The sequence below is a fragment of the Abramis brama genome (assembly GCF_963993115.1).
Source record: "Abramis brama genome assembly, chromosome: 16".
Classification (NCBI taxonomy): domain Eukaryota; kingdom Metazoa; phylum Chordata; class Actinopteri; order Cypriniformes; family Leuciscidae; genus Abramis; species Abramis brama.
Window position 1 is genome coordinate 29487303 of NC_139978.1, and position 20615 is coordinate 29507917.

Here is a 20615-nt window from a genome sequence, read left to right on the forward strand (position 1 = left end):
AAGCAAACCCCAAGCACTGCAAGTTAAATAAAATGTACAATGTACAAATGTCTGTACAAATATGAACACAGGACCAAAATACATGAAAAAATGTGCCCTTACAAGTCTTGTATAAAACCGAGGTCGGAACAACCTGGGAACATTTTATGCAGACGAACAGGTGTAAAATAAATTCTGTGAAATAATTTAACATTTTGCATCACACCATCACACCACAAGCAACATAACTTACCAGTTTTGGAAATGTTTTGAATTTATTGCACCAGTGTATTAGACTATGTTGTACTGTAGTGTGTGTGATTTTGAGGTCTTGTGTGTCCTGTCTGAGGGCAAAGTTTGGTTTTTCAGCAAGAGTGAATGGTTTTGAGTCTAGAGCTTCATTTTGAACTGAAAATAGGATGTTTGGGGAACTGGGTGAGACATTATGGATTTGTGTTTACAGTTTTGAGAATACGAGGCATAGTTTCAAGAAATGTTTAAGCAATCGAGAAAAACTGTAACCTGCAGCGCTTGGGGTTTGCTTGTCTGTCTTTCTTTTCGATGTTTGTATTATTTGAAAATCCTTTAAAAATAATAATAATAATAATAATAAAATAAAAAAACCTAAGCAATATATTAAAAGTAACTTGAAATGCAAAAAAAAGAAAGAAAAGAAAACATTGACATTTTATGTGTAAATAATAGTAATAGTAACGCAGTTCAAAATGGCCTTTCTTTAAATGCAAATGTTCTTTGAGTATTTCATTTGTGAAGGTAAAGTAGCCACTAAGTACAAGGAAAAAAACTGCTCTTAAACTGGATGTGTGACCGGCTGTGGAATGGGGTTTTGCTGAGGATAATTTTTCAGTCAAAAGATTGCTTTAACCCCTGGATTCAATGCTTGTGTCAGGGTTAGATTAGTAACTGAAAAGTAGTTACTGGTTGAGGTACAATTTAGAGTCTAAATTCTACAAATTCTAAAAATCTAACAAAAGAGCAAAATAAGCAAGATATCTTGCTTATTTTGCTCTTTTGTTAGGTAAGCACGTGCTATGTCAAACATGATGTTTCCATGATGTTTCCATGAGTTTTGAAAAAAGTGAAAGGTCCACAAACTATATCAGCTTTGCGATAGTTTGTTTTAGACTACTTCTGACCTGGTTTTGCTTAAAGTCCACATGAAATCAAAATTGACCATATTTACTTTGTTTGCCTAAATTGATCGTTTTGTGGTGAACAATTCATCCATGCAAGTCAATCCACACAAAAAAATGTTTTGGCTTCGTAATCTTTAATCAAAATCTGAAAATGCCCCTCCCCTCTGCATTGGAGGACCTTCCCTGATGACGTAGGTTTGAGGACTTGGGTTGGGAAACGCTTAATGGAGAGGAGGAGCGCTAGAGTAAAACCCTGCCCTCTGTTCAATATTCCTTTTCACTGGGAAATACGTCACAACACTGGAGAAAAGTCGTTTGCAACTTCCGGTTCACACGGACTTTAAGGACCCAGATTTTATATTTTATAGCAAAACACAACTAAATATAGTAGCCTAAAAGTAAACAAAAATGTCCATAAAACTGATCAGTGAAATGGATTTGATAAAATACTAAACGATTAACATTGACAGGCTGAAAAGGAAAAAATATAATTATGACCGCCGCTAGCATAGCTAGCGAAAGCGGTCATATAGGGATTGTCAAAGTTTTTTTTTTTTTTTTTTCGTCATCTACTGAATTTTTCGTCAACGATACCAGGGACACCGAAACACCGGGGAACATGAAATTTGGTGGGCATGTAGCCCCACTAGACTTTTACGGAAAAATTTCGTTTGGTCCCCGGGGGCCACTCCCAAACGCGCTGGGCCCCCCCAAACCCAAAAAATGCAGTTTTTCCTAAATAACTACCTGAACCGTGGCACCGAGGATGAAGAAATGTTTATGGTATGTTGGTCTTAAGGGCCCACATCAACCTAGCCCATAATCACTCATTTGTGATTTGCGCCCCTCCCATAAAAAATGAAAATGCAATATTATTCTGCTTTAATCGCCCCTATCTTCAGTTGAGATGTTCAGAACTGCACCATATTTCATGTGTATGATTAACTTTACATCCTCTGTGGGTATGCTAAGTTTCGTAGAATTTCATCCATGGGGGGGTATAAAATAAATTCATTTATGTGCACATTTAGTGACTGTACACTCATCGGCCTGTAGATGGTGGTGTTGAGCGAAGGGTTGCTGGTTTAGGATGATACTGTCACTAATGCCTCGTTTCCACTGAGCAGTACGGTACGGTACGGAACGGTACGCATTTATTTACGTTTCCACTATCAAAAGTTGTGAATGGTACCAAAATGCCGAACCGTACCGTACCACTTTTTAGGTACCCTTCCATTGGGGTACCTAGCACAGTGGTACGGTACTAAAAGGTGGAGCTAGACTCAGTGGCGGTCTTAACCTGGTCTTAACATAGAGGCATAGGTAGGCGGCTGCTTGGGGCCCCCTACCAGCGGTCGTAGTAGGGGGGCCCCCAACCAACCTCAAAAAAAAAAGAAAAAAAAAAAGCCCCTTATCATCATAAACGCTTCAAAAGCATGGTAAATTTTATTAATATTCTTAAGAAATACGTTGAAACGTTGAAGTAGTAGTTAAAATGTCCAGTTCATGGTTATCTGTCCCTACACATGCACCCCCTACTTTCACAATGAAATGGACTAGTCCGTAATCATGCGCGGCGCGAAAGATAAACACGCAGTGACAGGAGGACTGGGAAACAAACAGATACAAAGCAAGATGAGTCTAAACGCGAAAATGAAACGAAGTCAGAGCTGCCAACTCAAACGCATTCACCGTGAGACACACGCAATTGACACTTTTCACACGCTCTCACGCCACACATCCATTTTCTCACACACAGAAAAATCGCGAAGCAAGAGGACACGGAGACCGACAGACTAGACAGAGCAGGTTACTTATGATTAAAAAAAATCTCAGCTCTCAGATTCTGTCAATTTTATTACAAAATTCAAACAATAAATACCGTTTTGGCGCTTGTAAATGTTACGTGACAGATCCCTAGTGCATGTGAACCGATCATCTCTACTAGCTAATAGTTATAAAGACCAATGAACACTGTTGAAAGATACAGTCCAACTTACCAAATTGTATATTCCTCATACATAATATCGACCAATCAGTGTTTTTCAACTGCGGAAAGGGGTGAATAAAACAGCTGGAGAACAATAATTATTGAATGACAATTATTGTCACATATAACATTTACCTCAGAAAAGCCAAATAATGACCATAATATAGACTAGCCGCTATAGCATGTTTGTTGGCTATAAAAAAAGAGCTATAGAGTATTTTGCTAAATATGTGTAGGCCTACTATATTACATATTTAGTATATTTTTACTTAAATCATTAAATAAAGTTGTTGTTATAATAAAAACGCATTGTTTGAGTTATTTTTAACCTTAAATAATACTAAAAGCTGATAGGCCTCTCTGTATGTTTACATTATGTGAGGTTTTTTTTTCTTGAGAAAAATTAATGCCTCTCTTGTGTACCTAATATTTATCCAAATGAGTCAACATTGAATCAAATCACAAGCATTGAATTGAAATCGTGAAATTTGTGTCAAGCAATAATAAAAAGACGTAGCTCAAGAGAGGAGATCCATGGGGGCAGGGAAGCTAGATTTGCCAACTTTGCCAATCAGCCACAGTTGGGTCACCTGGATGAGGGTGTATGATGTTGAAAGACCGAAACACCCAATGATTCCAGGAACATCACTGAAGATGTGTCCAGTAGCATCAGTAGATGTATTTGCACAGCTGATGCAAGATTTTTCAGGTGACGTGTTATCTGAAACCTTATTCTCTGTTGGGTTCCATCGTAACTAGTTTGTGTAGTGCTACACTTCGTGTGTTATCTGCTTTCCATCTTCATTTTGGAGTAAAGAAGTGCTTTCCATTTTTAAAGAAGTGCTTTCCAGGAAGGTTTTTTTTTCTCCTCTCCAACCTTTACGTCCCCGTAGATTAGCTTTACCTGCCTATCCACCATTCATTCGGTAATTTTTTTTTTTCGTTCTCTTTTAAAGATCGAATGGGGGGGGGGGGGCCCATACATACCTTCGCCTTGGGCCCCCAATTTGCTAAATCCGCCACTGGCTAGACTCACTGCAGGACGTTGATTGGTTGACAGAGAATCGTCACTTGCGCGTGCTACAAGGGGAATGACAACATAAGAAGCGCCATTTTTTTAATATACAGTTTAATATAATACTAATGTTACTGTATCACGAAATGTAATTTTAAGAGTTTTTCAGGCGTGAATGTAGTTGTGTAAAGCTCAAATCTGTGGTTTATTTATAAAGATGATTTTTTTTCCCCCGGTTGTGAGATCCATGCGGTCAGCGGGCGCTCGGCGCTCATGTTTCCCGGCTGGATGAGCCTTTCCTCGGCTAGTCTTCTGACATTCGTCGCTGAGACGCTGACTCCGACGGTAGTGGTTAAACATGAGATATTTCGTCTTGTGTAGACCTAACGGGCGATCTTTGCTCTCGTGAATATATAATGAGTTCCCTGTCAATCGTTTTGGCTGAGGGCTAAGTTTAGTTTCATATTAACGTTATAATGTTAGGCTATTTGTATTTAACTTTACTTGTAATGTTAGACTAGAGCGCTGCATTTGGATATTTGACTGAATTGTTTGCTTTATTTCTTATTGTATAGCTTATTGTACCTTTTACTTAAACTTTTATATAGGCTATTATTGATAAAACTGAAATTTTACAAAAAGAAATATGGTTTCTTGTCATTTTTTTGTGCCTAATTTATTTGTCCCTTGCGTGACCTCCCGTGTCCCGTTTTTTGACAAGCTGATAAACCACTGACTGATACAACCATAGACAGTATATAAACTGGACACAGCGACCCCATAGGTTTCAACGGAGAGAAGTTAGAAGCAGTCACTTCCTGATTGCCGAGCGTACTGCGCAGACTCAAACTGAGCTTGACGACGTGGATGTGACGTGAGCAGCCTGCCTGACAGTTGTAAGTTTTCTAGTAGCCGTGCCAAGCGAAATCTGAACCATTCCCTTCCGAATCTCGCAGAGACGGAGAGTGTGAGTAGGAGCTGTCCATGAGCTAGGAGCAGGAGCAACGTCATGACTCTCTATGGGCTTCTCCCTTTACTTTATCGGACTTTATGGCTCCACGTCCCCCCGATTGATTGCGAGCTTCTCTTCCTGTCTCTACGGTAATTTCCAGAGAGTCGCGTGGTTATGACGCAATCGTTAGCCTACTTTTACAAAAACTGCTTCTACGGGGCCATAACGTAAGATACAAGGTAATGGAGCCTTTTATACATTGTCGTGTTTCTTTAGAAATAAACAATGGACAAATGGAGTCTTTAAACGCCTCAGATGTAAAGTTATTCGCTGTCAAAGTGACGCGAAAATGAATGGGAGTCAATGGGATGCTAACAGCAGGTGAAGGCTTGTTAGCCAATGGCGGCTCCCGGGGGTACCTTCAAAATAATATGAAACCCTGACCGCCTGGATACAACCATATGGATGCAACAGCAGCAGTGCTGACCACGACACTTGAGAATGATCACCGACACCTGTCATCATCCAATCACAGCTTTTTTTAATCACTGTTTTGAGACAAATCCTACGGTGGCCGAGAGGTGCAAAACGGGACACTGGAGGTCACGCAAGGGACAAATAAATTAGGCCCAAAATGCGGGACGTCCCGCCTAATTCGGGACAGTTGGCTAATTTGTTAAAATGTTTCATTTAGGTTTACATTGAATTTAGCATGTTAAGGTTAGGTATAAATTATGATTATCAGAGTTTTCTAGCAAACGACTCTGGTCAGTCCTGTTTTACTGAAACTCTTGGAGTTTGTGTTTTAGCAAGAAAGTCCAGCCAGTCCTGTACTCGGGTCTCAGTGTTTGAATAGATATGCTGAGTGGACTAGGGTGGGCAATGCTCTCAGTCTAAAACCAGTTCCTAAACCTGTCTTTTTCGGTTCCTGCCCCTAAATGTATATAAACTGTAAGAGAACATTCACGTCAGACTTGGTGACTGCAGCTACCGACAGTACGGTGGCCGAGAGGTGCAAAACAAATCACAATTACAAAAACAAAATAACAATTCAGAAAACAAAATAACAATTCAGAAAACACAACGACAATTTAGAAAACAAAATAACAATTCAGAAAACACAACGACAATTCAGAAAACACAACTGGCGCCTGTCACTCGACCTGCCACCGCTATACGCGCCTGTCACTCGACCTGCCGCGCCTGTCACTCGACCTGCCACCGCTATATGCGCCTGTCCCGCGACCTGCCACCGCTATACGCGCCTGTCACTCGACCTGCCACCGCTATACGCGGCTGTCCCGCGACCTGCCACCGCTATACGTGCCTGTCACTCGACCTGCCACCGCTATACGCGCCTGTCCCGCGACCTGCCACCGCTATACGCGCCTGTCACTCGACCTGCCACCGCTATACGCGGCTGTCCCGCGACCTGCCACCGCTATACGCGCCTGTCACTCGACCTGCCACCGCTATACGCGCCTGTCCCGCGACCTGCCACCGCTATGGTATTATGCATTATGCACACCGCATGGTGTGCATTATGGTATTATGCACACCGCTATTATGCATCTGCCTTGCGTCCCATGAGCGTTAAATGCGCCTCTCACTCGAAGTCGAACCACTGTTTGTGCCTGTCACGTGACCCGAAGTTAGGCTACTGTTAAAAAAACAAAGATAACCTGGAAAACGCATCCCGATTTTGAATGTTTTTTTATTTTTATTAAAATCTAACACTGTTTAGGTTAGATTTGAAAAGCAGACAAGACATGCCAACATTGCTGGGAGTGTCAGACCAACTGCAACCAGCAATTAAACACTTTTTGGAGGATTTTGGGCAAATGGCTGAAAAATCAAACAGTAGCCTAACTTATGGTTAAATGGTAGCCTATATCATTTTCGACCAATAGGTGGCGCATTACGAAATCGATGTGATGTGGTCAGAGTGAGGTGACAATGACAAACCTTACCAGTGGCATTACAATAGGCAGATTTATTCAAAAGTTATCAACATTTTTGGAAAATATGTATAACTTTTGACCAGAAGGTGCACTGTCTTGAAATATTTTGAATATCCTTTGAATTACAAAATAGGCTACAATGAAATAGCTTGGCCGTGACTAACGTCTCAGTAGTCCAACATTAGCTAGTGCAAGTTTACCTTAAGATAGCATGCAGTGAGGTTGGCTTGATATAGCAATGATTATTATTACTATATTAATTATTATTATTATCATCAATATTATTATTGGTATTATTATTATTATTAATTTATTATTCACTGTAAAAAAAAAAAAAAACGCAAAAAAACGGCAATTTTCTGGCAGCAGAGGCGCCAGAAAATTTCTGTTAAAAAACGGAAAAATACTGTAAAAAAAATTTACTATAAAAAAAATACTGTAATTTCTTCCCATTGTTTTTACGGAAAAAAACTGTATATTTAACATTGGATTTCAGTAATATGATATAATGTTAATTTACCGTCCTATTGAAGTATTAATATCTGTTTTGTACACTGATAACCACCAATCACAGCAGTGATGAGAGTCACATGATCAATCAAAGCTCAACACAAACAGTTCTTCCACAAGAAAGTTAATACTAATATAGAAGCTGCACAGTGTCCTTCACACAAACATTAAACACCATCATGGTAACACATGACATTTTAAAAATGCAATAAACATTAATTTAACAACATTAAATGTAACATAAACCCCTAATGTACATAACTGATTAGAAAAAAGAAGAAAACTATGAAGAAACAAACATAGTTATTTCAACAAAAATACATCAAATGTGAAGTGTCACAGGGAATTGTGGGAATGTCAATTTACGGTTTTTCACTGTAAATTATACAATGAGTTGTTTTTTCACTTTCAAAAACTGTAAATTTAACGGTATGTTACAGTAAAATTACATTAAATGTACCGTTAGATCTATCACAGTTATTTACCGTATATAGTACGGAAACTTTCTGTTAACCAATTAACAGTTTTTCACTGTAGCAGTTTTACAGTCTTTTACCGTTAAAATTACGATCATTTTTTACAGTGTTTATTAAGAAGTCTTATTTCGACATGATAAGTCGTTATTTCGACATAATATATTATTTCGACATAATATCTCGTTATTTCGACATAATAAGGGGACATTCTAATCTGCATTAAGCCACATTAAGTGTTCTTAATGTTTTTCTATGGGAGGAAAATGCTTAACGTGTAGTTAAACTTTGCGTTCATATTCTGGGCTCATCTGATTTTTTGTACATAGCATATCCTACTTTGTTATGATTTTAGTATCATAATGATTAATAAATGCACGCACAATTATCCATGAACTTGATTTGAACAAATGCCTTTCATGTGTGCACAGTTCAGAATTAAATGAATGTGCAGCAATTTGTACAAATACAGATGTAGGCCTACTATACTGTTGTAGCCATTAAATAAGCGCATTTAGTTTCATATTTGTTAAAATATTATATTATTATTTTTTTCCATTTACGTTGATTTATGAAAAGTGAACAGCACAAGTAAGAGGATGCACAATATATATCGAGAGACATGGAGCGGGTCAGACATGATTTTGACCACTTTATTAAGTTTTGTTTTGTAGAAAACCTTTCTTTAAAGTGAATTTCGTTTTGTATAAATTGTATCTTAATTTTAATCAATTTTTCATCAACCAATTGCCTGGATTTAATAAATAGGAAGCAAATATAACGGACAATATAATCATGGAGGCGCACGTGCAGTCACTTGCATTGCACGTGAACTGGAGCGCATCTCATCCTAACTTAACGAAACTCAGTGTATGCCTCACATAGACATGAGAAATACATCAAATACACCAAGCTTGAAATGTCTTTAAACGAAATAATTCAAAACGAAAAGAAAAAGGCTACTCTGTGATTATGTAATCCATTATGTGCATTTCTCTCTATTGGCGCGTTCACTACGAATATGGCGATCGTCAACTTCATCTTTGCAGCCAACACTGCCAGAAAACACTAGTTTATTAATAAAAATCAATGCACGCGTCACCGGATTTACAAATGCCCATCTTGCTTGTTGCACGCACACATATTATGTCGGAATAACGAGATATTATGTTGAAATAACATTATTATTAATAAAACATCTTTTCTATTTGATTGAATGCTGAATATTGCGCTTGTTCAATTTAATAAAATTAAAACTTTAATTATGGTCATTAAAATAATTGAATATTATAGCTAAATATTTAGTGGGCAAGTTTTGCTCATTTATATGGAAGCTTGTTTCCGCCACTGAATAATAAATAAATAATAATAATTGCGACTTTTTATCTCACAATTCTGACTTTTTTTCTCACAATTGCGATATATCAAGTCAGAATTGTGACTTTTTTTCTCAGAATTGCGAAATAAAGTTTATTTCTGAGAAATAAAGTCGCAATTGCGAGATATAAAGTCAGAATTGCATGATATAAAGTCGCAATTGCGTGTTATAAAGTCAGAATTGTGAGATATAAACTATTCTGAGGTAAAAAAAAAAAGTCCGTCTTTTTTCCCCCTAGAATTGGACTTTATATCTCACAATTGTGAGTTTATATCTCACAATTCTAAGAAAAGATGTTAGAATTGCGAGATATAAACTCACAATTGCGTGTTATAAAGTCAGAATTGCGTGATATAGTCGCATTTTGCGAGAAAAAAAGTCAGAATTCTGACTTCATAAGACGCAATTGCGACTTTATTTCACGCAATTCTGACTTTATATCTCGCAATTCTGACTTTATAACACGCAATTGCGACTTTATTTCACGCAATTCTGACTTTATATCTCGCAATTCTGAGAAATAAAGTCGCAATTATCTTTTAAAATGTTTTATTCTGTGGCGGAAACAAACTTATGTATGTAGCCTATATATATATATATATATATATATATATATATATATATATATATATATATATAGCCTATAATTAGGCAGCTCCCCCAGTCAATGATCTAGCACCCCCTCAGCGATCTAGCACCCCCTCAGCACATGTTAAAAATTCTCTGGAGCCGCCCCTGGCCGTGACAGGTCGAGTGACAGGCGAGTATAGCCGTGACAGGTCGCGGGACAGGCGAGTATAGCCGTGACGGGTCGCGGGACAGGCGAGTATAACCGTGACAGAAAGCGGGACAGGCGAGTATAGCCGTGACGGGTCGACTGACAGGCGAGTGTAGCCGCGACAGATCGCGGGACAGGCGCATAGCCGTGACGGGTCGCGGGACAGGCGCGTATAGCGGTGGCAGGTCGCGGGACAGGCGCGTATAGCGGTGGCAGGTCGAGTGACAGGCGCGGCAGGTCGAGTGACAGGCGCATATAGCGGTGGCAGGTCGAGTGACAGGCGCATATAGCGGTGGCAGGTCGAGTGACAGGCGCGTATAGCGGTGGCAGGTCGAGTGACAGGCGCATATAGCGGTGGCAGGTCGAGTGACAGGCGCGGCAGGTTGAGTGACAGGCGCATATAGCGGTGGCAGGTCGAGTGACAGGCGCCAGTGGCAGCTGCCCCTGCCACGGAAAGATTTTACCCTTACTGAAGACAATTCAGAAAAAAACGGAAAAGGTAGGTATATTTTGAGAATGACGTACTTATCGCTGAATGGACGAGATACCTGTCAATCAAGCCAGAACCGGAATCAAGCGATACTGTCTGGAAGTACCGGTAGAAACAAATCGTACCCATCAGCGTGCCATGGAGCAAAGTTCGGTCCCGTGGAGTGATAGGTACGCCTAACGAATCTACGACGTGTCCTTGTTCTATCCCTGGTGGGTTGAGTTCTTGCAGCAGCCGCATATGTCATCACGTTTAACACGCAACTTCTGCAGAAGTACTAACCACATTGTCCGGTAGCCGAACAACTGTCCTGGTCGACGCAGCTTTTAATGTCGTGGTATGTCGAAAAATGAAATAAAAGAGAGCATTGCAGTGATGGCTTCTTTGTTGGTGTATTTACTCAGAATGAAGCATAAGAGAATATGCATAACAAAAGCTCAAAACATACATTCTCAACATGTATATCACTTTTTTTACAGTAATGACCGTTGTACACATAAGTGACTTTAAACATTCCATCACACTAGAAGGCAAAATATGATCAACAAGCTATTTAACACTCTCTCTGTGCAGTTCTCATGCTCTAGCTAGCCCCAGAATGACGTGTGGCAGCTGTAGTAACACTCTAATCTCATGCTTTTTACAAACAAAATAAGACTGAAACAACATCATGTACTCTCATACACTCAAATAACATCGACATAATGACCAGTTATAATGAATAGCGGGCTATCGCGCTAATCGCGAAACACTCATGCTATGTGCTCAGGCATACTAAACTCATGACACACTATTAATATAGTAAATATGTGGTATGTCGCCAGCATGTCCACAATCACGGCACATGAATGTCCTTCTTCAAAGTAAAGTTTAATGTGTTCTATTTTCACATTGCAAAACGTACGTTTTCAGAAAACACAACGACATTTCAGAAAACACGTGAGTGTTCCGTGAGACCGGAAGTAGGACGGACTGGCCGCTTTTAGTCTCCGCATTTGTCCTCCGACACTCCGTACTAATCATTGTTTGATTTGCGAACATCCTCTGTCGTCTGGTCGCTTCCGCTTCAAGCCGGACTCGTCTCGCGCTAACGGTACTTTCCTTTCACTGTTTACGTTTTGATTTCGGCTAATCAATTTTGGCGAATGCAAACAACGTGATTATTGTTCATGAGTCTAACATCCAGCCACGCAAGAAAACATGTAATCTACCTGAGGGAATAATATGCTCAAAAAACATTTCTGATTATTATTAATGTTTTAAAGCTTTTAGAAAGTACATAGAAAGCTTTTGTAACATTATCTTAACTGTCACTTTTGATTAATGTAATGCATCCTTGCTGAATAAAAGTAGGCAATTACTTTCTTTATTTTTTTTCCCCAAAAATAATCTTACTAACCCCAAACTTTTGAACTGTAAGCCTAGTGTATAATGTTAAAAAAGCTTTCTATTTTAGATAAATGCTGTTATTTTGAACTATGGTTTGTTTGTAATGTGACTTTTTTCATGTATGACATTAAAATTATTTTTAGAATTAAATACATAAATAGGTTAAGCAATACAAATGTGTTTATGTCTGATAACCTTTTAAACACAAACTTAACTGCAGACACTGAAATGACGTACACTGTGTGATACAGTACAAATATTTTGAGTGTCCCTCATTTTCCTATAAATAACCACGATTGTCCCGCATTTTCCTTTTCTGAAGTTGGCAACCCTAACTGTCACACACACACATGCAGGAATACAAACAAACGCAAGCATGCACACTGACATCCACACGCACAGACACAGACCACACCCATACACACACGCATACAAATCCACATGCACAGACACGCACACAAACACACATGTACGCACGCATACATACACGCACAGACACACACACACAGACACATACATACACAAACACACACACATACACACACACACAGACAGACATGCACATACTACTACTTTTTTTAGGTATATACATAAACACGCAATACAGCCAAATTGCTCCACGTCATTTCTTTTTGTGGAAAGCCAGTGCAGGCCTGAGCGGCGGTCGTATTTTGTACCGCCATGCGGTACATCTAGTTTTGTTAGGTAGGCAGCAGATCAGGTTTTGAGACAATGCCTTATTTTTTCCACAGTTTATTTCCTCATGACAGAGTTTCAGCAGTGAATACAGGGATGGTTGTTAAAGCGTACAGTATTTAGGTGAACAAAAACTCAAATGTTAGGCTACTTTTGACTTCATCCGAAGAAGCTAATTAACGGCCAGGTAAGATAAAAAAAAGATAACTATAAACAATTTACTGTTTTTTTTTTTTTTTTTCAAAGATAGGAAATTTTTATTTTAAATGCGTTTAAATGATTTTGAGTTTTGACCGTTGCTCTAAGAAAATTAAACTAATGCGACGACAAGATGTGCTGCGTAGCCTAGGCTCTTTTGTATACATTATGATGATTCTTAAGCAATATAAAAAATTATCGTGATTTTAACAGTAAAAGACTGTAAAAATGCTACAGTGGAAAAACTGTTAACTGGTTAACAGAAAGTTTCCTTACTATATACGGTAAATAACTGTTATAGATCTAATGGTACATTTAAGGTCATTTTACTGTAAAATACCGTTAAATGTACAGTTTTTGGAAGTAAAAACAAACAAGTCATTGTATAATTTACAGTGAAAAAACGTAAATTGACATTCCCACAATTCCCTGCGTGACACTTCACATTTGATGTATTTTTGTTGAAATAACTATGTTTCGTCATAGTTTTCTTAGCTTTTTTTTATAATCAGTTATGTACATGACTTTCATTACTGCTGTGATTGTTGGCTTGTCAGTGTAATACTATGGTAGGCTACTAAACATATTAATACTTCAACAGATTTTTTTTTTTTTTTTTTTACAGTGTAGCAGTGATGTAAATATCACTGAATCCCAATGTTGAATTCACATGTTTAAAATGTTAAATTTACTCTGTAAGTATGTTTACGGTTTGATGTGTTTTTTAACAGTAGGCCTATTGTTCTGGTAACCACAGCTGCCAGTTTTTTTGTTTTGTTTTTTGTTTTTTTTCGTAAAAACAACGGGATTTATTTTACAGTGTACGTTGCGATCGACGCTATGTTGTGTTGTGTTGTGAACGGCTGTCACGGCTGAAGGTCGTCATATAGGCACACTTTTATAAAATGGTTACCTCTCAATACAGTCATTAAAGCCAAAAACATATTTCAATACTACTTTGATAAAGTAAAATCACTAAATGACTTTCCGCTGGAAACCCATGAACAACAACAGAATGTCCCATCTTATTGAGCTCAAATAAAAACAACAGTAGCCTATTGGAAACTTTCTCGCAGTGTCATATTTTTTTTTAAAAAACAATATGTGATATTTCCTTATACACAAATAATCATAGTTTTATAATGGCTATTATTGTAAGTTTAAATATTATTGTTCAGTAAATAATATTTTAGTTTAGTGTGTGTGACTTTCGACATAGGAGAAGTTACAAATAGCCTACTGTCTTTATCAGTGAGACTTATACAAGACTTTTATACACAGACATAAATATAGCCTATTATTAAATGTCTATGGTTTTATAATGAAAGGGGCTGAAACAAGTCGTGCTGCCTGTATCCAGTGGTGGCTGGCTGGTGAAAAATATCTTGGGGCTGTGTCATTTTCAGTCGGTTTCAATAGTCTGGTAACCATGGGTCTTTAGCATAGTGGCTCCGAGGTTGTGGAATGCTCTTCCTCAAGACATCCGTCAAACATCCACCCTTCTCTCCTTCAAAAACACATTTTTTTATCTGAATATTACTCTTCAGCTCACAGTCTGTAAATTCTACAGTTATTGATATGCTATTTGTTTGAATCCCGCTTTGTATCTTTAACCTAACTGACCTCTGTATTAGGCCTACTTTGCCCTTGGTATGTGTATTGTGCTTTGATGTTGATGTTTATTTTGTTCTATTCCTTAACCCAGTCCCAGTGGTTCTCAGACTTTTTAAGAGTTGTACCTCATGATGTTTTTAACATCCATCTGCGTACCCATGCTCTTCAGTCACACCTTTTTCAGTAAGAGACAATATTTGCCCCCTTAAATCGATTTTTTTCCAGTGCATTTTTACCTTTACAAATACCTTTATAAAATAAATAATGCTTTAAATAAAAAAAAAAGTTCAATAGAGAAATATACAATGGGCAAAAAGTGATGCTTTTAAATAAGTTAAAACCGCCAGTAGGTGGTGAGTCATCGAGTCATTCATTCAGTAACGAAGCAAGTGGCTGTATTTATGAATTAATCATTGAATCATTGACTCTAATGATTCGTTCAAAACCGCAGATTCATTCACAAAAACTGCTGTGTGCTGCAGTTCTGCTGTGGCTTTCGTTGGAGCTATTATTTTGTTGTAAAAAATACTGACAACTGTTGAAAATGAACATCACTTAGCCTATTAAAATATTAATCAATGTCACATTTGCAGTCGTGTGGATCTTCATATAATGTGATAAAAAGAAATGGAATGTTTCCAAACTAACTTGCTGTTACCACTCAGTATGAGAACTTGCAGCCACAAGTGACATTTAATCCTAGGAGTAGTAGAGTGCGTAGAATGCCAGCGTGGTTGAAGGAATATGATTTACAGTGAAGTTAAATCTGTTAGATCTGAGTGAATCTGGGTGTTTGGTGTTTTAAGCCCCCAACGGCGCCTTCCAGGCAGCGAGGGGATGGGTAGGTTTAAGGTTGAGGGTAGGGTTAGCTGCCTCTAAGGAGCCATTGGGGGCTTAAAACACCATCGAGCGTGAATCTGCATGATTCGGGTTCACACATAGAACTGTACATAGATGCCTCATTAGCGGCTGTTTCAATGGGCCTCAATCCGTAAGCCATCCGCCATATTGGAGCGGTCTGTGAACATTCGAGAGTAAGTTGACTGTGTCTGCAACCGTAGTTAGACGCATGTATGAATATCTATATATGAAATAGACACCCAGGGGCCAGTTGCACCAGCTGTGCGTAAGTTACAACTTAGCCTAGTTTTGACGTAAATGGGCACTAAGATACAACTTACGCAGTACTAAATATTTCTGCGTTGTACCATTAAACTTAGTTGAAGCGTAACTCTATATATAAACTAAATATTTACAGAAGCCTCTGATCAGGAGTAGGCTAACGGTTGGAATAAAATATCAGACAGATTGAACTGCATCAATAAGCTCTTCTTTTACCTGACAGGCTTCAATTCTTTAGATGTATATGATAATGCTGACATTAACTCTCGCTTACATTTTAAGAGAGAGAACATTATGTGAATAGATTACTTTGTTAGCGGCTCATCAATACGAACCCTTCCTACACTCAAAAAAATAAGCTGTTGAACGAACTTGATTAAATTAAGGAAAACTTTTCCACGAAATGAATTACATTTTTCCAACAAAATCTAATTTGTTTGAAATAATTTGTTGTAATCTTGTTGTATGAACTTAAATTCATTTAGTCATTCCTGCTAGATAAAGTTTTGTCTGGTTGACTACATTTAATTTTTGCCCTGCCAAAAATCATCAACATTATAATTCTAGCTAATTTGACTCTACAGTTATTTCCAATGATAGAAGCTACTAGTGTTCAATTTAATTAAAACCACCTTTCACAGAGTAATATTGAATATTACTTATGAGGTTTAATGCATATTGTATAGTGAGTGTCCACAGCCCTAAACTAAACACAGTCGCCACTCTTCTGCATAATGGTAACCACAAAATTAAAAAACATTAGAAAGTCCTCTAAGTTTCTAACATAACTGAATATTAAACACTAACATTAACTAACAACATCTTTCCATTTACAGAAAAACATAAAATAACACTTTAATCCCTAAATTTACCCTCCTAATGCAGTCCCTTGCAAAGCATGCTGGGAACTACAGATCCACTGCCCAATTACATTTACATTTATGCATTTGGCAGACGCTTTAGCGACTTACATTGCATTCAAGGTACACATTTTACATTTTTGTCAGTTCTTGCTTTCCCTGGGAATCGAACCCATGACCTTGGCGTTGTTAGCACCAATGCTCTACTGTTTGAGCTACAGGAAGGCAATTAGTTATCAACAAAAATGATTCATGTAGTTTTCACACAAATTAAGTAAGTAAACTTCAGTTTTAAATATATTAGGTTGATTGAACAATTAAATATTACCAAATATTAAACAATTTGGTTACTTTTGCTTATTTTAATTAATTCAATTTAACAAGAGGCAAAAATGCATTTTTTGAGTGTGCAGTATGTGCATCTGTCCCATTGGTCCCTGTTGTGCATATCAAATAAAATCAGTCATAATCAATAAATGAAGTCGAGCTTAGGATAGAGAAACATTATAGTCATATGGATAATCACTTGATGCCTTTCCCAAAAGTTTCGATTAGGTTAACAGTACAGAGAATTGTATCAGACCATGGTATTCTGTTCTTTCTGCGAATGAGTTCATTTAAAGTCATTATCTTTGACACATTGAGGCTGATTTTGTTTGTCAGGACTTCACTGCAACAGAACATGAAAACTACATCCACACAGGGCACAGAGCACTGATACAATTTCTACACGTGATTCACTGTAATAGTTTAACAACAGAGAGCAGAATTTAAATTTTTAGCTGATTTTTTAAAAAATTTTTTAGCTTTCATTAATTCAGTTTCATGGACAGCCTTGAATTAATATTTTGTAATTAGGTCTGAAAAATCCTTGTTGAGAGAATGTTTGTGTTCATACTGTGAATTGTGTCTCTTTTCCTAAACAGGTGTGAAGATGAGAAAGAAAAACGCAGAGACAATAGCATTATTTGTCACAGGTTTTGTGTGTCTTTTCATTATTATGACCAAAAATGACACTGAAGACGAAGTGACATCAAATAGCAAAGACACATATGAGATGCTCCGTCATCAAATCCATTTGCCCAGATCCAAAACTCCCCAGCCTTTGTCTTCACGTTGTCAGCAGAATATGTCGGCTTATACTGTGACTGGATTTTCTACTCTGCCAGGTCATATCCAAGATTTCCTGCTTTACCGACACTGTAGGAATTTTCCCATGCTGCTCGACCTGCCTAATAAGTGTGGCGGACCCCTGAACTCTGCAGATGTCTTCCTTCTGCTGGTCATCAAGAGTTCTCCCGAAAACTACGACCGGCGAGAAGTCCTGCGGAAAACATGGGCTAAGGAACGACTGCACAAAGGTGTGTGGATCCGTAGAGTCTTCATAATCGGAACAACTAAAACTGGCTTCGAGAAGCGCAGGTTGAATAAGTTATTGAAGCTGGAGAACAATGAGAACAAGGACATTTTACAGTGGGACTTCAATGATTCATTCTTTAACCTCACACTGAAGCAGATCCTTTTCTTAGAGTGGATGGAAAGATGGTGCCCACAGGCTAGATTTCTCTTAAACGGGGACGATGACATCTTTGCCAATACGTTTAACATGGTTGAGTATCTTCAAGGTCAAGAGGACAATGATGGAAGTAAACATCTCTTTACCGGGCACCTCATCCAGAACGTAGGGCCTATTAGACGCTCTTCAAGTAAATACTTTGTCCCGGTGCAGGTTCAGGAGTCTGAGAGCTATCCTCCTTACTGTGGTGGAGGAGGCTTTCTTCTCTCAGGCTTCACGGCCAGAACAATCTATAACATGTCTCACTCTATAATTCTACTGCCCATTGATGATGTTTACATGGGAATGTGTTTGGAAAAGGCTGGCCTCAAACCTACATCCCACTTTGGTGTAAGAACCGCTGGTCTGCATGTCCCAGCTGAGAACGTTGACAAATTTCACCCTTGCTATTACAGAGAAATCATTTTAGTCCACAGATTTCTGCCGCACATGATTTTTGTGATGTGGGATGAAATACAAAACCCACATTTGCAATGTGGAAAGACAAATTCCTCTCTTCAGGGAAGCCCGTAAACAAAAGAAAGGGAAGCATAATTGCTAGAATTGATGTAATCAATTTTGTTTTTAATCAATGAATTAACTTTTTTTCTACACCATGTTTTACCATGTCACTTCTCAAGAAAATGATTTGGTGTATTGTATTGCACTTTAACGGAAATGAAAAGGGTGGTTGATTCCTTTCTCAGCAAAAGAAGTTGTAGTCTTTGGTTTTTATTCTCTTTTAAATAATTAGAGAGTGCTTATGGAGATCTATAATCTATATCCTTCCTTTTTTAAATCTAATTGTATCAGGATAGTTAATTAAGTGTAATATGAAGTGCTGTTCACTTGCACACAGTCTATGCATTAAATTATTGCTGCAAAAGCAAATTAAGTAATTTGTAATTTGCAAAAAAAGTAAATCATTTCCATCATTTCAGTTCTTTTGAATCAAAGTGTTTCGCAAATTCAGATGGTTCATCTGAATTATTTATTTTGTGAATCACAAATCTGAATCGCAAAATTCACTGGACCACGCGCAAGAAGTGTCTGTTCAAATAAGCTTTAATGTGTGTTTTCAAATTATAAATAGGACAAATTATTTTGATAGGCTACATTTTGACATGTGATAAAGTTTGTTAATTTGACAACTCTCCTGTTCTCTTCTAGAAATGTTTGTATTAATAAAAGGTGAATACCAACTTCAAAGGTCAAATAGTTATAAAATGCTGTATCATTTGCATTTTTTCATGGTTTTGTGTAGATGTATCTTTATTCTCTTAGTTTGCTTTGTTGTTTTATGCACCAGAGATCCACTGAAGTAGGACTCACTCACTGAATCATTCAGAGCAGTTCCCTTGAGTTTACTCTTACATAGACTTCAGCAGCACCTCACCATCATAACCAGCTGTGCTGTTATTGATCAAATTACTTGTACTTTTCATATTGATTTAGTATCAATTACTGTTAACCCTAACGCTCAAAACAATTAATTGGTTTGAGTAGTTTTAAAAAAACTTTAAACTAATTTAACACTTAGACTGAAGCCAATATCAAAGTTTGTCTACAAAACTTTACTATAGTTAATATTATTGGTTTAACAGGAAAAACGACTTCACATTTTAAATCTATTAATCTGTTTGTCCTGTTTCATTAAATCTCATTTATAACTGAAGTTTTGTGGATGGATACTTCATTAATAATATGTATCCTGAATATTCAAAAAAGGGTGATTTCAAATGAAATGTCTTAAGTATAAGAATGACTATGGTAACTATAGTATTTTGGTGGAATTACCATCCCACACACTCACACTATCTAACTCTCGCTCTCTCTCACTCACCACCCAAAAAGGAGAAAAACAGTGGGAGGGAAAGACAACTTAAGTGGGAATGTCTCAAATACACAGTTTTTTCCTCTTTTTGCAAGCTGTCCTGTGTTTTGAACTGCAGGTACTGTTCAGTGCTGAGTGACTGCTGGCAGCCAAGGACCTAAAAGACAGTCATCCAAAACAATGATCAAACCATAAAATCTGTTTGCCATCAGACATCTCAAAAGAGAAGAAATCATCTCCGAATACATCTTGCACATCAGGTAAGATGCTTTGATGATCTTATTTATCTTTCTGACATGTTCCCTGTTCAGTTTTGTGCACCTGATGCACGGCAACTTAATTAATCTGATTCTCTTATGACCCGTTAAAGTCTTTGAAAAGCTTACAAAGCTTTATTGAGCTCATTTAAAAAGTAAAAAAGGCTACTTTAAAATCCTTGAGAAATGTTGTGTTGGCATCAGCTTTATGAGTCACTCAGTCATCCACGTCAACTCTGTAATCTTGACAGCATTCAGTAATGTAGTCTTTAATTAGCTCATCTCATCTCTCTATATGTAAATCAGCTTTGCATGACCATTTGGCATCATTTTGATATTGTACATCTTTGAAGAAAAAAGCTAGACACCTTAACATTCTTAGTTGTCTGTTAAGATATTTTTTCTAA

At 37.7% G+C, this 20615-nt stretch overlaps 1 protein-coding gene across 1 annotated transcript; it reads left to right on the top strand.

Moving 5' to 3' along the window:
- The first annotated feature begins 12643 nt into the window (after positions 1-12643).
- Positions 12644-19789, top strand: LOC311065988 (N-acetyllactosaminide beta-1,3-N-acetylglucosaminyltransferase 3-like). The gene is made up of 2 exons (XM_084086912.1): positions 12644-12955; positions 17489-19789. The coding sequence occupies exon 2, from the start codon at positions 17497-17499 to the stop codon at positions 18649-18651; it is 1155 nt and encodes a 384-aa protein (XP_083943038.1). The 5' UTR covers positions 12644-12955; positions 17489-17496; the 3' UTR covers positions 18652-19789.
- Positions 19790-20615: the final 826 nt, after the last annotated feature.

Coding starts and splice junctions, on each gene's coding strand:
- LOC311065988 (XM_084086912.1), top strand. CDS start 17,497: ATGAGAAAGAAAAACGCAGAGACAATAGCATTATTTGTCACAGGTTTT.